The 21,428-nt window shown below is 45.7% G+C and overlaps 1 protein-coding gene across 1 annotated transcript in view; it reads right to left on the bottom strand.

Moving 5' to 3' along the window:
- Uvrag (UV radiation resistance associated) overlaps positions 1 to 21,428 on the bottom strand; it is a 279,199-nt gene that overhangs the window by 190,753 nt on the left and 67,018 nt on the right. The window contains 1 exon segment of the mRNA XM_052762201.1: positions 5,711 to 5,793. Within this exon segment, the coding sequence (XP_052618161.1) occupies positions 5,711 to 5,793 (83 nt within the window).

Below are 21,428 nucleotides of genomic sequence, written 5' to 3'. Positions count from 1 at the left end.
GGAGACGGGGATGGGAAGGTCCGAGGAGGGCGGGTGAGGGAGATGGGGAGAGGAGCTGGTAGGAGGTGGGAGGGGGATCCACCAAAACTAAGTATGAACGAAAATGTCATAATGAAACACGTTCATGTGTGTGCTGAGCATAGATGATAACTGTGTGCCGGGGCTAATACAAATCAAACAGGAGGCTCCCAGTGTGGGGGTGCTGAGAAGAAAGGAGTGAAGGGCTAACCTGAACTCAGTAAGCGCTCCATAACTAACAGCTATTAATTACAGAGTGGGGCAAGCTGGGAACAAGACAACAGTTCCAAAGAGGTGTGTTCTCAACGGCCTTTGACCACCACAGTTGGTGTGAACTCCATGCTGCACAGAACGGTTCCATAACTTCTAAGTCCACAGTGACAAGGCTGACGCACCTTTGACAGACTGCTCGAGCAGGAATGTGGCAGGCGAGTGGGGGCTGCAAAGAGGTAAGACAGGCTGACTGCAAAGCCGGGGTCTGGGCCCAGAACAGCTGAGTCTGAAGACAGACTCTCCCACCACCCAGCTCTGTGACGGTGGCTAAGCTACTAACTGCTTTGTGGTGCAACTTCCTCATCTGTAAAAAGGGAAAAGAACGGATGTTACCACAGAAGGGACATCGTATGGAAGACGATGGCATCATCATCATCACCAGTGCTGGGCCAGGCAGGGTGGTGCCACCTTTAATCCCAGCACACCCGATTCCACTCCTTTAAGACGTATTTATTTTATGCCGTGTGCCTGAGCATATCTATGTGCACCATGTGTTTAGGAGCCCATGAAGGTCAAAAGTGGCACTGGAGTCCCTAGAACTGAGTTACAGATGGTTGGCCGTGAGCCACCATGTGGGTGCTGGAAACAAAACCTGGGTCCTCTGCAAAAGCAGCAAGTGCTCTTAACCACCAAGTTGTATTATTGTAAAATGTCCAACAAAGCACAGCTATGATGGCATGTGAGAAAAACTGGAGTGAAAGGACTATTAGGAGAAGAAGAACAGGGGAGGAGGGTGATACATGAGCCACCCGGCAAAGACTGCAGAGGACTCAGAGCCAGCTAAACACCAGTGAAGAAGGAGAGTGGAGAAAACAAGAACGACTATGATGTCTAGAGCTTGGGTGACTGGGGTGGTGCAAACCCCAGAGAGGAGAAAGGGAAGGGGCAGAGGATAAAGCTGATGAGGGAATCCAGCCACACTCCAGGTTCCTCAAGGGCTGTAAATGCCCAACAGCCCCGGTAAACAGACTGTGGATCCGAGAGAAAGGCAGACAGCAGAACTTTAACTGGAGGCTTCCAGCATTTGGACAGGCTGGCTGAAGCTGTGGTAGCAGAACCGAGCTGACAGGAGTCTCTAGGCCAGGAACCTCAGACAAAGAAGGGCGACATAGCCAGGGGAAAAATCCCTCCTGCAGAAGCTTCAATGCCGTCAGTGAGAGGAGACAAAACATTTTAAAATTATGACTGGTCAGGACGGACAGCTAACTTTCAAAGCGGAAGTGAACGTCTGAATGGCATGCAGGCAAAGGAGAAATGATGGTAAGCTGAAAAGCCAGTGCCTCAAGCTAAGAACTCTGGCGTCAAAGAGGAGCTGACAGCAGAGCAGAGAGAAGGCTGTCACCCACCAGGTACCCCCAGATTGTCTGAGGGATTCCACAGACCTCGCCTTAGTTCACCCTCCCCATATTCCTAATTGTATGAGACAAATACCATCCCCATTTACAAGACCAGGTGGAAGCAAACCAAGGCAAGGATCCCACAAAAGCCCTGCTCCAGGCTACCAACCTAGAGCACTTTCAGTACCGGGGGCCAGGCAGAGGGCCACGGCCGGTGCCTGTCTCACAGCTGTTCTGTATATTAACCCGGAAAAAGCAAGGCATTTCCAAGGAGGAAAGAGAACGAGTGAGCAGGCCGAAAGCCCGCCACACCACAATACAGCACCCTCTTTAGAAAGGGTGGAGGGGTGGGGGTGAGGATGGCACCCCAAACAATCTTTTACCCTCAGGAAGCAGCAGGATTAGATGTGACCCCTTGACTGCAGTCTCACCCGATGTCTATCCCACGATGACACCAGGGTTAGAATTCTAAACTTCCACCTCACCATACCCCATCTCTCCTCTCCTATAACCATTCAGTAACTCACCACCACCAAAAAAAAAAAAAAACAAAAACAAAAAACAAAACCCTAAAGGCAACAATAGCAACAAACCCAGAGCCCTCCCCCCCCCCATATCTAATTAGCCTAAGCCCCTAAAACCTGAAAGGCGAGATTTAGACAATGCCTATTTAATGGCATTTCCTAACATCGATTTCTACTCCACTGAAGCCGTCCACGCCGTTTGCTGACCCCAATTGGAAAGTAACTGGCATTTCACATGTCAGTTACAGAGCAACATTGACACCTTGTGGTGGACATCCCGAAGTGGGAGCACAGAGCAAAACGGCTAACTGTTTACTGAAGGACGGACGGATGAATCTTCAGCCTGAGAGGGATCTGACTGCCTCACCTCACCCCGAAGGACTCTGGAAGGCGCTGGAAGCCACCGCTTCTCCTGCCGACTGTTAACTAACCTAGGGTCTCCAGCGTGAGCCAAAGCACCTGAGCTGGCTGATGTCCCACAAAACCGTATAAAACTCCCTAGTCTAGTGTTCCAAAGTCCTAACTCACAAGAGTCTCTATTTTTCCATGACACCCACAAGCAAAAAATGCAAAAAACTATGCATCCTAGGAGCACGACAATACAGTGAAAGATACATTTTTTAAAGATTTATTTATTATATATACAGTTTTCTGTCTGCATATATGCCTGCAGGCCAGAAGAGGGCACCAGATCTCATTACAGATGGTTGTGAGCCACCATGTGGTTGCTGGGTATTGAACTCAGGACCTTGAGCCATCTCTCCAGCCCCAAGATATTTTTTTTTAATTTTAATTTTTAATTTTGAGACTGGCTGGCTGAAATTCACTATGTAGCCCAGGTTGGCCTCAACCTTGAAACCACCTTCCCTCAGTGTTAGGGCAGGTGAGTACAACTATACCCCCTAGCCTGTACAAGTTATTAATTAGACTACACTTCTAAAAAACAGAATCAGGAGACCAAAGTTCTCACTCTGGGGCTAAGTGTTAGTAACAAATACAGACACTATGGGTGTTGCTGTTGTTGGAGACAGAGTCTCACATAGCCCAGGCTGGCCTTGAATTTGACATGTAGCCAAAGATGATTATTATCTCCTGACCCACCTGCCTGCACCTCCTAAGTGCCAGGATCATGGGCTCGTACCACCATGTCCAGCTGTGGCTGGTTTCAATTATAGACCAAGTAGCAAAAATGTTATAAATCAAGAAGAACCAGGAAAAGAAAATAGATTTAAAAAAATATATATCCCCATTCAGGGACAATGGTAACTGAGTAGAGAAAAGAACAAAGAAATGCAGTCTGAGAGAGACACAAGTTTCCCGGCGGGCATTCCACATCTACCACCACAAAAAGCAGAGCAATGCTCTCAATAAAGCAGACAATGGCCGCCTGCTGCTGTCTGCAAGAACTAGAACAATGGTCACTAACTTTGACAAGTACAACTTCAGAGTTCCTGGGTCTAGGGTGCTTCATTCAGTGCAGGGGGGTAATTTGGTTGATTAACAGACATTTCATCTGGCTCAGAAGAACTGGGTCTTGGGCCTGGAGAAAGGGCTTGATGGGTACATGAGGATCCCTGTGAAGCCTGGGCGTGGCTAACAGGACTGTAACCACAGTGCTGGGATCGGACACAAGAAGACCTCAGGAGCTCACTGACCAACCAGCCTAGCAGAGATGCAGGCCACAGTTCAGTGAGAGACCCTGTCTCAAGCACACAAGGAGGAGAGTGACAGAGTGAAACATCCGATGCTTCCCTCTGGCCTCTGTATGTGCATACTCATCACACACACACACACACACACACACACACACACACACACACACACACAATGTGCATTCACCACCACACCCGACATAAAAGTGAGTCTATACTGTTATGTAGAAACGAGTTTCCACACAGTGATAGGAAACACTTGTAAATTATACAACTTCCTTACTTAGTAACTAACACCACTTCTTCCATCACAAGAACCAGAGAAGTTAAATGAACTGGAGTAAACAGGGACTTCAGAGGTACTGGGGATTGAACTCTGGAACTCGCACACAGCGGGTGAATGCTTTTCCACTGAGCTATACCTGCAGCCCCATTCCCAGCACTTCCTGTGGTATCATATCTCTTTACCTCCCATTCTCTGCAGTAACTTAGAGCTCCCAGCACCCTTTAAAGTACTCTCTTTTCTCTGTTGCACTATCCCAAAAGCCTCCCTTTTCTATGATTTGGAAATTTTTTTCTTGTAATTCTATTGATTTCTCTAGTAAGATCACACAATCTCATACTTAGAAAATACCTTTTTTAAAAGTGCTCTTTTAGGCCGGGCGGTGGTGGCGCACGCCTTTAATCCCAGCACTCGGGAGGCAGAGCCAGGCGGATCTCTGTGAGTTCGAGGCCAGCCTGGTCTCCAAAGCGAGTTCCAGGAAAGGCGCAAAGCTACACAGAGAAACCCTGTCTCGAAAAACAAAAAAAAAAAACAAAAAAAAAAGTGCTCTTTTACTATCATTTTACTAAGAAGAACAGGTCAGGAACTGTTAGCTGTTTATTTACATTTCAACAAATTCCGGGCACTCTATTAACACTTACTGTGTTCCCAGTTCAACAGACTCAATAGAATGTCTGGTCAGTTAGTGAATCCTATCTGTTCCGCTACATATCCTAAGCAGTCAGATTGAAGACACCTCTCAGACACAAGTCAAGTGATCACCTATGTGGTTGCTTTAGAATCACTATCCCTTAAGAGCAGTTTTCACAAGCCATGTAACCAAACTCTATGTCATCGAATAGAAGACTCAAGGCTCACAAAGGAAAGGCCCCTTGTATAATGTTTATAAAATAATCATTCTTTAAGAATCCTTCTGGACTCTTCCACTAGAAAATCTAGAGGATATGTAATGGTCTAAAATTTATGATGTGTTAGGTAAACATTAGAAAAACACTACCCAAGTCACATCTCAACTAGCAGTCTCAGCTGAGTGACAAGGGCTGAGTGTCGCTGCTGACTGTGCCCCCTGGGAAATGATCCTGATCATCTACCACATGTGAAGCTACATTTTTAAATCTTCCAAAATTAATCCCAAACATTTTCTATACAGACATACACGGACAGGGAGCTGAGGCACTGAAGCCTCTGAGTCTTAGCTGTCTACAAAGCTCCTTTGGCCTGTCATACAGGATCCTTTTAAGATGAGAACAAGCCAAACGTCTAAGCCATGCCTAGGGCTGTTGGTGGGCTCTCCTGGGGAAGGAATAGTTGGGACGTTCCTGATATGAACTCACTCTGCAGCTTACAGGCCACACCAGCCAGTACCTCAGTTTCTGTTTTAAGATCTCCAGCTGCCCACCGCTCTTTCCCACTGCCCAATGAGAGGAAATGGCTTTTCAAAGACTTTGTCGAGGAGATAAACTTAAATCGCTGGAGCTACAGAATTTATGGAGCTTTCACTAAAAAATGCTAAGCCTGAGTAATGGCTTCTCAAGCTCCGACACATCCCCGCACACGGCAGCATCACAGATGCACAATGAGAGAGATCTGTCCAAATCCAGGAGGCTCTAAGGAGTTTCTTACCGCAGCAAAGAGAAGACGTCGTAAGAATTACGGACACAGTTCTGATCCACCTGAAGGATGGTCTTCTGTGCGTTTGGATGACCCTGAAAGACATTGGTGAAGAAATTAAAGAAAAAGAAGCACAAACTATGCATAGATCAACCACACTGGCAAATATATATTCTCTGGATATAACTTATGAAAGACCTGGGTCCACTTAAAATGTCAGAGACTTCCCAAAGTGAAGTGTAATCTCTGTGGAGCCGCTGTCAAACCTTTCAGACGAGTGCATTTAAAATCAATTCTTTCTCACCATTCCCGCAGCTGAGGACTGTGCTAAACTTCCCAGGGACAGTCCAGGAGTCTTTCAGGACATTATGTGACTACAGAAGGGCGTGCTACTCTTTCCGCTAGGCCGAGTCCCAAACACCATGCTTCTCTGGAAGCCCCAGTCCTACCCAGGGAGATAAAAACAAGTGTTCCCACCCATGCCAGTACCATGGCTTCCAACAAGAACACAGTGACATAGGGACGAGGCAGGCATCTCTGACACTTGAGAAAGGCAGTATAAACTGTAGGTAATAAGAAGACAGGCCACAGGGGTGTAGCTGTTGGTGTCCAGCAATGTGCAAAGCCCTGGGTTCCATCGGCAGCACTTATAAACAAGATGTGATGGTGTACATGCAACCATCACATGGGAAGTGGAGGCAGGAAGATCAGAAGTTCAAGGTCATCCTTAGCTACATAGCAGTTTGAGGCCAGCCTGAGCTTCCTGTGACCCTGACTCAAACAAGCCTCTGGACTCGGACTGTTAGAATTCTATTTCAAGCCCTTAATACACCAGCTCTGTGACTGTCACCTAAACCTTCTTAGGGAATTGTTTTCTCTGCGTGTAACACAGAATTGACAGCAGAACACACCTCATAAATGTCATAGGAAAAGTTAATATTCGCAAAGTGAGAGGCATGCAGCAAACCTAAGTACCGGCTATAATCATAGCACAGACATTTTTAATTAATAATAAACACTGGCAGGCCTGGCAGTGGTGGTGCATGCCTTTAATCCCAGCACTCGGGAGGCAGAGGCAGGAGGATCTCTGTGAGTTTGAGGCCAGCCTGGTCTACAGAGCGAGATCCAGGCCAGGCTCCAAAGCTACAGAGAGAAACCCTGTCTCGAAAAAACCAAAATAGATAGATAGATAGATAGATAGATAGATAGATAGATAGATAGGAAGGTAGGTAGATACTGGCAAGGATGTGAGGGAAAAGGAGGGATGGAAGTTAGTACAGCCACTGTGAAATTCCATGTGGAAATTTCTGGAAAAAGTAAAAACTTCTAGGAATGCATCAACTACCAAAAATGACTCAAGAAGAAACACAAAATCTATACAGACTTTTCATACATAAAGAAGTTAAATTCAATACCATAAGACTAACAGGAGAAATAAATAAAAACAAAAGTTTAAACGTGGGGGGATAGAAGACTAGTTAATCCTAGAATTATTAAAATAAATAATAATAACAACAACAATCCAGCTCAAAGTCTGAGGAGGAAAGAAAAGGGAGGGGAAGGAAGGGAAGGAGATGGTCGGGGGACTTCTTAAGCCACTGTATGAGATCACTACAACTCTTACACCAAAACCAAACAAAGCAAAAGCAAATCATATACTATTTATAAATATAAACACTAAAATCTTCCACAAAATGTTACAGAACTCATCTAGCAGCATATTAAGATGATTATTCCATGTACTCTGGCAACTGTTTCTGGGTATATCCCCAAAAGAAAGCCAGGATTTGGATCTAAGGTTTATGTCTCTGTGGGCATAGGAGCCTTATTCATAACTGCCCATGGGTGGAATCAACCCGCCAGTCCACAGACAGAGAGAAAGACAAACAAATGTGGACTATTCATACACTTAGCCTTGAAAGAGGGAAAACAATCCAGCACATGATCCAACCGAAGTCCTAGCCAGAACAATTAGGCAAGAAATACAAAGTATACCTAAACTGGACTGAAATAAAATGGGAAAACATCTCCTGTTCTGGATACTGTCAAGGCAGCAACAATACCCACGTCCATTCACAAAACACCACCTCTCTATCAAAATCCCATCTGCCTTTTCTACAGAAGTGGGAAAGCCAACTTTAAATCCACATGGAGTCAGTGGAGGCTGACAACAGAAAAAAATACTGAAAAGAGAACAAAGGAGACTTACATTTTCTGATTCCAAAATGTACTGAAAAGCACCAGCAATCACAACAAGATGGTACAGGCAGAAGGACGGCCAAAGAAAGGAAAGAAGCGGAACTGAGAAAGGAGAGACAGATTAACCCACGTACTTATCATCAACTATCACAGCGTATCAAGAGCCAGGGGCCAGGACCATTCAAGAGAGAAACAAGCTCTTCAGTAAACAGTGTTAAAACAACTGGATGGGCAAATGCAGGGGGAAAGCTGCATCCACCACATCAGTCAACAATAGCTACCCCAATTAACTAGAACCTTAATAACAAAGCTAGTAAGCTTAAAACTAATAGATTCTTAGCTATGACAGCCAAAGCATGGCCAACAAAAGAAACAATTAGACTTTACTAAAATTTAAAACTCTATATAGGACATTAACATAAGAAGAAAACAAGCCAGAGGACAGTAAAAAAGACTTCAAGATAGCTAACTAAAGGTATCCAAATCTGTTACAATTTAACAGCAAAAAGAAACAGCTGAATGCTAAAGTGGGCAAAGAACTAGAGGATGGATTTCTTTTTCTTTTTTTTTTTAATTACACTCATGATATTCATTAGTTACACTCATGATATTAATTACATTTGTGGTATTCATTGATTACATTCACAGTACTCATTCAATAATTATATTTATGATACTCATTAATTACATTAATTGTATTGATTTATTACATTTATGATATTATGTCCTGATACTACTGTCCATTTGTGGGGCTTTTCCATCACACAAACAGAGATTCTGTACTTAGGAAATCATTGCTCTATATTCCTTTCTTCTCCATCTTGAGATAATGTCTAATCTTTCCGTCTCTATAAGTTTGTATATTCTATATCTTTCATGTAATGGAGGATGGATTTCTACAAAGAAAACATGACAAAGGCCAACAGGCACTTGAGTGGACACTCTCTTGGCAGTACTGGTACTAGAGAAATGCAAAGAAAACTGGAGTGAAATGTTACTTCATCCACAGTGGGATGGCCATAACATAACATCATAATAATTAACAGCTTATGCTAACAAGAGCAGAAAAATCAGAACCCTTACAGATCAATGTTGTTACCAACAAAAAGGAAAATTCAGCAATGCCTCAAAAAGTTAGAAGTGGAACTAGAGGATAACAACAACTTCACTCTCAGGCTCTTACCTATGAGAACTGAACACGGGCACTCAAACAAGGATTGCCCTCAAATGTTATGATAGCATCAACAGTCAAAAGACAGAACAACCCAAATGCTCATCCAGAGCTAATGGATAAAGAAAGTGTGGTACATCCGCAGAAAAGTGAAGTGCTGTTATATATAATATGCAGATAATATATATATTATACGCAAGTACAAAAACACACTAAATGAAAGATGCTAGACCTGAAAGATCACACACTGTGTGATCCCACTTACATGGAATACATAGAACATGTCAATCTGTAAAGACCAAAAGCAGATTGAGAGCCATCAAGTGGTTGGAGAAAGGCACAATGGAGTACCAAGTTTTCTTTGTGATTAACTTTTACTGATGTGTCTATTGTCTGTATGTGTTTATGTGCATATGAATACAAGTGCTCGCAGAGGCCAGAAGAGGGATCAGATCCCCCAGAGCTGGAGTTACAAACAGTTGTGAGCTACCTGATGTGGGTGCTGAGAACTGAACTCACATCCTCTGTAAGAGTAGGAAGCATTCCTAACCACTGAGCCATCTTTCCAGCCCTCTAAGCTTTCTTTAGGATGACAAAATGCTTTTCAACTTGATAGAGGCAGTAGTTACATGAACAGAACGTCAATTTCATGAAATTATGTACATATCCTGAAGGCAGATGAGGAGAAACAGGACTGACAGGAGACAATGTATTAACTAACTATAAAATGATTTTGTTTTCTTATTTTAGCCAAAAAGCTTGAAAATAATTTTTTTCTAGCTATAAAAATCACCCAAGGACTGGAGAGGTAGCTCAGCAGTTAAGAGCACTTATTGATCTTGCCTAAGACCTGGGTTTGATTCCTAGTACCTACATGGTCGACTTTAACCCCAGTTCTGGGGTATCCAGCAGGCACACATGTATTATACATTAATGCATGCTTGCAAAATATTCATACATATAAAGTAAAATAATTCTTTTCAATCATCTAAACAAGTTATGGTGACACATGCCTGTAATCCCACCACTTAGGAGGATGAGACAGAATTGTGAGCTTAAGGCCAGCTTGAGTGAGATCCTGTGTGAAAATAAAAACAAGGGGCCAGGAAGATGGTTCAGTCAGTAAAGAGCTTGTCGCATAACCATGAGGCCGGGTTCAGATCCTGGTACTGACGTAAAGGCCCGGTGCAGTGGCATGGGTTTGCTAACACCAGCCCTAGTGGGACCGCAACAGGAGGATCCGTGGGGCTGGTCAACCAGCCCCCCGCTCCCCGCCCCCCGAATCTGGGAGCACCAGGTTTAACGAGAGACCTTGCTCAAAAAATACGGTAGAAAGTGACTGAGGAAGACACTGAGTCTACCTCTGGCCTCCACATGCATGCACACACATGTGCACGTATATCCCCACATGCTTTAAATCCACACCTGTTAAACACACATCTACAAGCAACAAGGTAACACGGAAACACTGAAATGAAAAGCTGCAGCCAGGCTTTAGCCCACTCTGCCTGTCAGGCAAGGAAGAAAAATAATTTAACTCTTCTAGTCTGCAGTGTCTGTAACTATAAAATAACTACTAAAAACACTAATGAAACATGAATGCTTGCGAACACACGCATGTGCGGAGAATCCTGTCTCACAGGCAGCATTGCTGCTCAAATGCTGCTATGGGGAATGTTCGTGCTTGCCGCAAGCCCAGTGGCTAGGAGCTATTCTTAGCCCCACTTTAAAGGTGAGGAAACTGAGACACAGGAGGATTAAGGGGAAGAGCCACACAGTCTGGCTCGCAGCCCCTGCTCTTAAGGGGCTAAACTTGATGATCTCCCAGACCTTTCCTGATTCTAAAATTCTCAGTCTATGTACATTTAAAGCAGCTTAAGGACATTATGAAGCCCTTTGGCTTCAGCCCACACTTAGCAATTAACATTCTTCAAATATGCTAAGAGCCTCACTCTCACTGACATCGAACTGGACCAGCAGAGCGATCCTCCAGGCTCTGATGGATGTTACAATGGACAGGAATGGCTCATTTGTATCCGGTTATCTGTGGGAGATACTGTCAAGTGCCAAAGAGCCCAGGGAAGATTTGTGCGCCACTCAAGACTCTTCTGAAACTGGGCCCAAGGATCTTTTTTTTTCCACAGAGGGAATTGTTGTCTGTGACAGGGGGGCTGGTAAACTGTCAGGGAAGCAGACAGTTTCCCATCTCCAGCGAGCAGCAACCCCAGGCAGATCGGCTGTATTTCTAGACTAGTGGTCAGCAGACTTCTTCCATAAAGGGTCAGAGGGTGTTCTTGAGGCTGGGAATATAGCTAAGTGGCAGATGAGGCCCTGCGCTTGATCCCCAGTCCTGAGGCAGGGGGTTGGGGGCCCAAGGAAAACTCAGATAGTGTTTCCCACTTTGCACAGACACCTGTCCTATCTGGAACACACTCTTCTTTGTTTCCTCTTTCTAATTCTTGAAAATGTAAAGACAAAGCATTGTTTGTTTACAGACCACACAAAATATATGCTTTGTTAGCGTACCTGGCAAGGTCACCTTGAAAAACAAGAGACATTTCAGCTCTTCTTAGCATCCTTACATCTACAAAAGCAACACAGAAATAACTCACTTGCTGGGCGTAGTGGCACACGCCTTTAATCCCAGCATGTGAGCAGGTGAATCTCTGTGAGGTCAAGGCCAGCCTGGTCTATGTAGTAAGTTCTAGAACAGCCAGAGCTACATAATAAGACCCTATCTCAAAAAAATTAAAATAAATAGGTAGATAAAAATAAATTGAAAAAAAAAAGAAAGAAAAAATTTCACTTGGTAGGATAACTACTTGTAAAGCCAATCAGGTTACATACACATTTATTCATTTCATTTACTAAACACCTAATCCACAAAGAACATTAGATAAGCTTCTCACCATCCTCAGAAAGTACATACGCCAGGTAAAGGCCCAAGTGAAATAAATAAACCGAGGGGTCATAAGACTAGCTTAAAACCAAAAGAAGCTACACAGGCATTCTGATGTGGCAAGGACTCCATGTAGAAGCACAGAACATCAAAGGCTGCAGAGGTGGCAGTATTGGGGGAGGTTAAATGGTCCTGAAAAGCTGAATGGCGGGGGAGGAAAGCCCCACCCGGACTGAACACCTTCGGCCAGAGCGTGACAGCGGCAACACAAGCTGCATTCAGGGAAAATCAAATAGCGGCCTGGTTTGTTCGGCTTCAGTAATGTGGAAACTATTTGGAACCCTAAAGATGAAAGCAGTGGGAGCCACGGCTGAGTAAGCAGGTTCGGAGCCCTGACCCCAGGCCAGAACTGGAGACAACTTACAGGGCAACGAGACTCGGGAAGGGTTTCCAACCCTGCAGCGGGACTATCAGAGCTGCAGAGACAGAAGGTCACTTAGGGAATGAATGACTCATGTGATGAACTGGAGGAGGCAGAGTGCCCAACTACCAGTTAGCTGACCATTATAAAAGTCCGCAGGGCCAGGGAGATGGCTCAAAGGTGGACCAGGACTGAGGAAGGACAAACGCTGGCAGAGAAAGTTGCAGTTTTTCTGTTTAACCTTGGCTCGTACTTGAAAGTACATTAGTATCCGTGCCTATGGGACACCGGCTGCAGATTCATCATGTAGCTATTTTAAGAGTAGCCATGTTTGTATAGAAACACAAACATGCACATATGCCACACACAGAGACACACAAATATACACACACCCCGAAATACTGAGAATTCTGACCCCAATAACCGTGGAACTGAAAGGGTGGGGAGGGAGAGGCAGAGCCAGAGCCAGAGCTAGGGTGGAGCACAATGCAGGGAGTCCAGGCTGGTGAGATGGCAATTAGAGCAGAGAATGGGACACACACACACAGCAGACAATGAAAATCTACTCTGTGCAACTTTAAAGCAAAGGACTAAAAGAACCCAAGTGTGCCATGGCAAGATTAGTGAGATGTGGTGAGCAAGACAGAGTGGGCACAAGCAGCAGAGGCCACAGGCCACCAGCAAACCGCTGCAGGAACCCAGTCCTCTGGGAGTGGCAGGCTGAACGAGGATTCCAGAAATGGAGACCAGTTGTCTGAATAGAGCAAATGAAGAAAGAGAAAGAGAGAGAGAGCCAAACCTCACCAGAGACAGGAGGCCTGGGGTAAATGAAACAATAGTTAATGATGATGTGGAAAATTGGACAAAAAATAATTCTAAAAGCTGAAAGGATGAGCTCCATTTATGGTATAATAATTTGTAAATGACAAGTGTCTATGAGAAATGGTCAGAAACCACTGGGCAAGACAGACAGAATTCTGGGTAAGAAGCTTCACGACTGCTAACAACCTTGCAGGGGTCCCTGCCACAGGCGCGCCATCCACTCCCAGCAAGCATTGGTTATGCCTGCACTACATGCCAGGTGCAGAGCTACACACCAGCAATAAACTACACTGAAGGCAGACGCTTGCTATGCCTTCACACACAGGACAGTCGGACAAGAAAGATGACCCAACAGGCAATCAGGACATGGAAAATGCCAGGCATCATGGGAGCATCAGAATACCCATTGGTGAATGTGGGTGACATGCCACAGGACAAGAAGACCGTCCTAGGGAAATGGGTCTAAGTCATAAGGACAGACTTTAGCATGAGAAAATGTTAAGAAGGTGGTTTAGAAAGAAGGAATCAGATTTTGGCAAGACATTGCAAGCCACTAATTAGTGAGGACAGACAGATGCCACTGCCTTGATTTGAAACAAGTAATTACATCAGCATCTTAGAAATGCAAAAACAAACAAACAAACAAAAACCCACAATGAAGAAGTAGGTGATGACCTCCAACAGCATTGGTTCAAAGAGAAAGGGGATAATGGAAGACTGCCCACATGATCTGACCTAAGAGAACAGACGCACATTGGTACTTGTCACTAGTTAAAAAACGTAATGGGAGAGGGGAGAAAACCTGGTTGAGTTTGAGCCAGGGGAGGCACCAGTCTCTGAACCACCCAAGCACTTGACCCAAGTCCAGCTGGCCAGAAAGGGAGACTTGGGTGAGACTTGGGCAGGATGAAACAGACTGGATCTGAGCTCCTAGCACCAGGTCAAAGGCTCACAGCCATCTGTAACTCCAACTGGGGAAAGCCAATGCCTTCTTCTTGCCTCCAGGGGTACCCACAAACACAAATACATGTGTGTGCGTGTACACACACACACACACACACACACACACACACACACACACGCACACGCACGCGCATTTTAAAACTTCAGATACAATATGCCAAGGAGAACAAAGGTCCCCTGGAGCCTGAAGACAAGCACAAGCATTCCACTGCAGGTCTGTCCAGCGTGAGCACGGGCGTGTCGCACACTGGCTTCCTGTGGCAAGTGAGCTCTGCATAGTCCAGTCTCACCTAACTGCATAGAATAAGGAATCAAATGGGCAAGGAGAAAAAACCACAGCTGGTGGCTTGTCCCCCATGGGAAGTGTCCCTTCTACAGTACGGTATGCATGTGGGCGGCTACCTGCTGAATCCACAGACAGCCCCGTGTTCCATGTGCACATTTGCATGGACACTGATACGCTTTCAAGTGCTGGCCAAGTAGAAACTGAGGAAAACTGCAAGTGTCCCTGCTAAGCATCTGCAGGCCTCAGACACCCTCTGCCTGAGTTCTGATGAAGCCCAGATGCTAAGCTGTTCAAGAGGGAGGGGGAGACCTCTTCTCAGACACTGAGCTCAATATGGACAGTCCCCTGCCCCCAATTTGGCCACAGTTTCAGACATGCTTTTCCTCTCTCTTGAAACAGTGAGAAGCGCCGTGCCATAAGGACAGCGCTGTAAGCGAAGATGCGTGAATCCTAAAATAAAGAAAGATTACTTTTTAAAGAACACTCAAAGCAACAAGGAAGAGGCGCTTGTTCGAGGGGCACTTTAAAGTAAAACGTCAGCACTGTGAACACTCTCACATGGAAAGTAGGTGCAGTCTGGAGCGAGACTCCTTGCAGAGGACAGGAGGATGCTGCTAGAGTGGCCATCCCTTGAGTGCAATGTCTGTTTTCCAGCAGAGTGGAGTGGAGACAGGAATATGACTCTAGTGAACCTCATTCACTCATGGAAAAATGTGCACCAAGCAGAGAAAACACTAAATCCTAAGACCGTAAAAGTGACACAGAGGTGCCTGCCAGACAAGCATGAAGACTTGCGTTCAGTTTCTTCCAATAACATAAAAGCCAGGCACAACTGTGTGCGTCTGAGACTGGTTTTAGGGTGTAGAGGTAAGGAGGTCACGGCCAGCCTAGTCAAATCAATGAGCTCTTGGTTCAGTGAGAGATGCTGTTGATGATGATGGTGATGGTGGTGGTGGTGGTGGTGGTGGTGGTGGTGGTGGTGGTGGTGGTGGTGGTGGTGGTGGTGATGTAGAAAGCAGTGAAATAAGACACTTAGCACTGACCCCTAGCCTCCATATCTCTATACATGGGCGCGCACGTGCGCATGCATACACACACACACACACACACACACACACACACACACACACACACACACACACCAGAACCTCAACTGCAATGCCTTAAAGGAAGAAGGTCCATACAAAATCGACTGTAACCTGAGAGAGGACAGCAGAGGTGCCGGAGGAGGAGAAGGCAACAGTGAGAGCCAGCTTACTGGCATTACTGAGCAGATGAAGAGCCCGGCTGAGGGCCGCCAGCTTGAAGAACAGCTTAAAGGGCACTGGCTTCTCCAAGTCAAGAATGTCCTCCTTCCAAATCTAATCTGAAAGAGAAGAGCAAAACAAGCGCCCGCCGGCCCTTTAAACAAACCAAACGCTGAGCTCCGAGTCCTGGGGAGGACGGACCTCAAGCTGTTTCTGTTTACTTCGCAAGAATCTAAACCATCTCAAGGAAGAATCACGCCCGGCTCTCTATCTCTTGGCATTAGAACTCTCAAAAGCTCAAAAGCTGTGCTAAGAAGACAAGGGCCTCCAAGCTCCTAACAGGAAACGTGGCGCTTTCCCAGGTTATTTTCTGGCTTCAGTGAAGGCAGAGGATGGGACCACACTGTAGCAGAGGATTTATAAATATAAATTACAGGATAAGCCTGTTTTCCAAACATCTGTCAAAAAAGTTAATTTGATCCAAGAGAAAAGGGGAGTGGGGGAGCCAGAGGGAAGCCAAGCACAGTGACTGATGGGTGTGCCTTTAATGGATCTGGGTGGGTGGACAGCTTGAGTTCCCTGTGTGCCTCAAGTCTGCCTAACAAGGCACCAGCAGTGCTCAAAGCACTGGCCGGGGCAGTCCCTCCAGTTCTCACACCGCACAGCCAGTGGGCATCTCTCCAGTTCTCACACCGCACAGCCAGTGGGCAGTCCCTCCAGTTCTCACACTGCACAGCCAGTGGGCATCTCTCCAGTTCTCACACTGCACAGCTAGTGGGCAGTCCCTCCAGTTCTCACACTGCACAGCCAGTGGGCATCTCTCCAGTTCTCACACGGCACAGCCAGTGGGCAGTCCCTCCAGTTCTCACACTGCACAGCCAGTAGGCAGTCCTTCCAGTTCTCACACTGCACGGCCAGTGGGCATCTCTCCAGTTCTCACACCGCACAGCCAGTGGGCAGTCCCTCCAGTTCTCACACTGCACGGCCAGTGGGCATCTCTCCAGTTCTCACACCGCACAGCCAGTGGGCAGTCCCTCCAGTTCTCACACTGCACAGCCAGTAGGCAGTCCCTCCAGTTCTCACACTGCACGGCCAGTGGGCATCTCTAAATGCGAAGCTGGAGACTTGAGACAGTGTCCCACTCACTATCTGAAGTGGAAGGACACACATATGCCACGTGGTCCCGTTCAGAAGAAGCTTCTGAGTGAGTCAGACCCGAACTCAAATGGAGAGCCTGCTGCCCATCTACTGGCCATATAATCCTGGGTCCTCAGTTGAAGGTTTCCTTCTGAGGCACTTTGTTCACACACTGAGAATGGCTGTCTCATGGAGTTGCTCCAGATTAAATGAAATATGCACAGTATCTGTATATTGCCTGACATTTGAGGTCCTTGCAATGACGCCAGCAACGGGAGTTTTTTCAAAGATCCGCATCTGCCCAAAATATTGCTTCAAGGATAGTTCAGAAACAAGCTTACACTGGAGGGCTCCTGTTGCAAATCACCCTCTGGAGAGATGGAAGGATCTTTCTACTAGCACTTGGAGGAGACCCGATCTAGTGTTGGTGTGAGCCCAGGGTTCTGTTTATGTCTTTCCTCAGGACAATGAGGTTCCTCTTTGGATTCCTGAGCACTGAACGCACCCTGTGGCTGCTGCTGAAGCCCAACATGACAGAGACCTATTGGGTCTTCATGAAAAACTCTCCACTTCCGATGCCAATGGGGATTGAGACCCCAATATGGCCAGCTTTGGCAAGCATTAATATAAGCCTAGGAACTGTAGCCATGAGGTTGGATTCTCCAGAAGAGCTGACAGCTTAAGTCATGCTGGGATCAAGAAAAATGGGCCTTGGCGGTTCATGTTACTGGAGTTGTATCCACGCCAGTGGATATCCACACGCTCCAGAAGAGAATTTGACATTGCTGCTGCCATCGTTGCTGTTATAGCAATGGCGGCCACTGCTGCTACTGTTTCTGGGATTACCACTTCATAATTGCTTACTACAGCTAGCACAGTAGAGACCCTGGCAGCAAAAGTAGCTACAACAGTTAATTAATCTTTCATTCTATTGGGCATGATAAATTTAATTCAATAGTTATATACATTTCGATTGGCTTTGAAAATTATAAATTTATAAACTCAAGTTCCATTTGCTTTTGGGATACCATCTTATAAGGACTCCAATTTGCAGTAAGGCTTGTTAAGGAAGGGAATGGCTCAGTTGCCTTTAGCCTACTGGCTATGGGTGGGATAGGACCTCTGTTGGTCTTTTCTGTATCGAACACACAGATTGCAAGCCCAGTGCCACTTTGAGATCTTTGGCAGCAGTTAACTCTGCAGTTCACACACGATTGAGCCTGTATGATAATGAGTATCCAGAGATGGGTAATGCCTGGGGGGCGCTCACCAACCTAAGACAGAGCACCTGTGTGGCCTGGGCAGGTGTCACCATGACGGGTAAGGTGACCTGCTGATGTCCCACACAACCTAAGTCAGAAGCTCATTTTTTAGTAAAAGGGGGACCTGTAGGGCCCTGGCCCCCGTTTTGGGTAACTGTTGCCTTGCTTGTTGACCTTGACCTTGATATCCTCCCTATGCTAATTCCCTGCCGGGTTCCACCCTCCTGAATGCTTAAGGGAAGTTCCTTGTCTGTGTATCCTGCATAATGGGCATTAACAGCTTAGATGCAAGATTGTAAAACATCAGAGCGAACTTCTGCCCCCTCCCCCGGGGTTCTCCCATTGTGCTGTAAGCCTGTATTTAAGACTTCTTCCCTCCTTCAATAAACAGCATTTAGCATAAAAAAAAAAGAAAAGAAAAGAAACAAGCTTACCCCAGGGTCTACATTGGCTCAGATACCAAGATGTGTTAGAATAACAGGCAGCAAAGAGCCCTGAGGAGCTAGCCAGTCTCTATTTCTTCTATTGGGGGGTGGGGGAGAGGTGATGACTGATTGACATATAAGAACAACTTTGAAGAGCTTTTGCAACTTTTAGGGGCTGGAGAGAGAGCTCAGAAGTTAAGAACACTTACTGTTCTTTCACCACAAGGACCCAGGATCAATTCCCAGCATCCACACGGTGGCTTATATCCATCCATAACTCAAGTTTCAAGTGGTGCAATTACATATATGCAGGTAAAACACTCATATACATCAAATAAAAAAGTTTTCCAACTTCTCAAAGACCTGAGTAGAAATGATCCACCGCCCAGCTCCATGTCACTTAAACACAGGCTGAGCTTGAGACTGTAAATTCTGACTTCTAAATGTTCTACTGTGTACTGCTGGGGGTGTGTGCTCTGCCATCAAGTCAGACCCACTCACATGACAACCAAGAGCAAGCAAGCATCCCCTGTTCAACCTTTCAATCCTAGAAGGCCAGTTGAATGAAAACCCCTTCACTCTTCCAGGTTCCAGCATTCTCTCATGAATGAAAACACTCACATTTGTCCACCTCAGCTACTGTAAGTCAAAGAAGACGCCAGCGGCAAACCTTACAGACAGAAGAGCTGTGAAAGTGTGCAGTGATTCTACTACATCATCTATAGATGTGCTAATCACCTGATCACATATAATGACAGCTATGTCGCTTATCATCTGTAGCATGGAACTTACTTGCATGGAGGCTGGAAGGCTCTCTGAGCCCCAGTTTCTTTATGATATAAGGGCATTGGCCTAGATAATTCTAATGTTTTCTGCTTAAAAAAAAAAAAAAGGACAGGATCTTAGATGTAGCCCAAGCTGACTCTGAACTTGAGTTCCTCTTGCCTCAGCCTCCCAGCCGCTGAGATCAGGGAGCATGCTGCCATGCCCAGAACCCTGAAGCAAACTAGGATTTCCTGACTTTTGAGATGAGGCACCTAAAACTAAGAGAGGCTGAGTGACTTGTTAAAAACACTATTGGGGAACAAAGCTGAGATTACAAGTTCATTTCAAAGGTGGCATGCCTTGAAAAAAATATGAACTAAGGAGTTTTGATTGCACAGGCCTCCAAACAGATCTGGACGCTTGCTCTTGTCCCTCGGCCCCGGTGGCGGCTTCACCACCTGCTCGAGGTGACCGTTGATGTGCGTACATTTGTGAGACTCATCAGCCCGTTGCTAGTCCAATCCACGTTTCTTTCCTTTGAAAAGGGTTGCTCCTTTTGACTGGAATTCCATTCCTCTGCCAATTTTCTTTTCACTAAAGTGAGAAAGCGGCGCCACCTACTGGACCCCTAAGGATACTGCTTTGCAATTTTCAGTATGAGGGAAAAAAATCCTGTAGTCTCAATTTTTTTGCAATTTGTCAAGACCAGATAATTTAAGTGTCTCACCACAGTGAGCTACGTAAAACTAAATGCCAGAAGCCACGCTTAGTGGAGTTACGTTAAGAGAAGCACCACCCTCCCAAGATTTTAACCACCAGTACTATGATAGACCTCAACAAAGCTGTTACCTGTTATTCCTTGACAAAACATGTGGGGCATGGACTAGGAACACCATGCCAATCATACAATGGTGAGCAGGAGAGGTATGAACGCTCCCCATGGGGTTTAGAGCCTAGTGAGACTGGTTCCCACTTGTTGCTGAACTCCACTCACATGCCAGCCATGGCATATACATTATCGTGTTTAATTCCCAGTCAGCTGAGGACTGAAGTACTTACGGGTGAGAAAACAAATCCAGTTTTTCCAGGATCTCCTCAGTAAGTCTGCCCGTGGTGAAATCCACAGCGGTATGACTCTGAAGCAGGAGTTCTTATGTCACCCATGGCGGCAGCCAGCAGCCTCCCAAAAGAGCGGCTGCCGAAAGAAACCGAGGCCAGGGGGGCTGACCTGTCTACTGTAACACGAATTCTAAACAGTCTTTTAATAAAAAAAATCCCTGTGCCAGATACTGGGGTAAATGCTGAAAGATCAGAGAGACAAAGGAACAAGCCATGTCTTATCTCTAGGACTCCTCAGCCTGAAAAAGCCTCTGGCCGAAAGGGATGCTTCTGCCAAAAAGCCTTTAGTTCCTGTCTCCTCACGCCATAGCCTACATTACAGGCAAAATCCTGAATGGGCATCTGAAAGGCTACAAACGCACTGGCCAAAGGCTACAAACGCATTGGCCAAAAGCCTTTCTATTTCCCACCCTCCCCAAAGCCTTCCAGCAGCCTCTCTCCTGGCCACCCAGCCCTCAAGCTACCACAGGGTTCTTGGAGTCACCAAATTTTATTTCAAGTTCTTCAATAATTTACCTGCATCATCTGCAGTACCCAAGCAACTCATCATGGAGAACAATATCTTAATCAACCCAGTGCAGACCGGGATCTGAAAAACAAACTGTCTTGCCTCATTAACTCCAAACACGAATGACTGCTCATCCGTGCTTTACAGTTTTTAATCTCACCACACTTAGTTTAATAGGTATACAGTAGTTGCTTAATGCCAGGGTGGCAAACAGAGAGATAGAGGAGAGAATCATTTTTACAATAATGAAGATTTTAATTATCATTTACTCAAAGATCCCTATGTGTTGCTTTTAAACACTTGTGTGCCACACACTTACCGAATAAATGAAATTTTATTACATAAAATTAACAAGAACAAAGTAGTCCTCAGTAATTCGAGCCAAAGATTAAGCAAAGGAAGAACACTGGATCATAAGTCACGGCGTGTGGTTTTCAAAGACCTTCCCTAGGGAGCTGTGCACGCTCTGGCAAGCCGAGTGAACATCGGCAGCAGAGAGGAGAGGC

This window comes from Peromyscus californicus, unplaced genomic scaffold (assembly GCF_007827085.1).
Source record: "Peromyscus californicus insignis strain IS unplaced genomic scaffold, ASM782708v3 Scaffold_4__1_contigs__length_199733344, whole genome shotgun sequence".
Taxonomy (NCBI): domain Eukaryota; kingdom Metazoa; phylum Chordata; class Mammalia; order Rodentia; family Cricetidae; genus Peromyscus; species Peromyscus californicus.
This window is presented reverse-complemented; position numbering and strand designations above follow the sequence as displayed.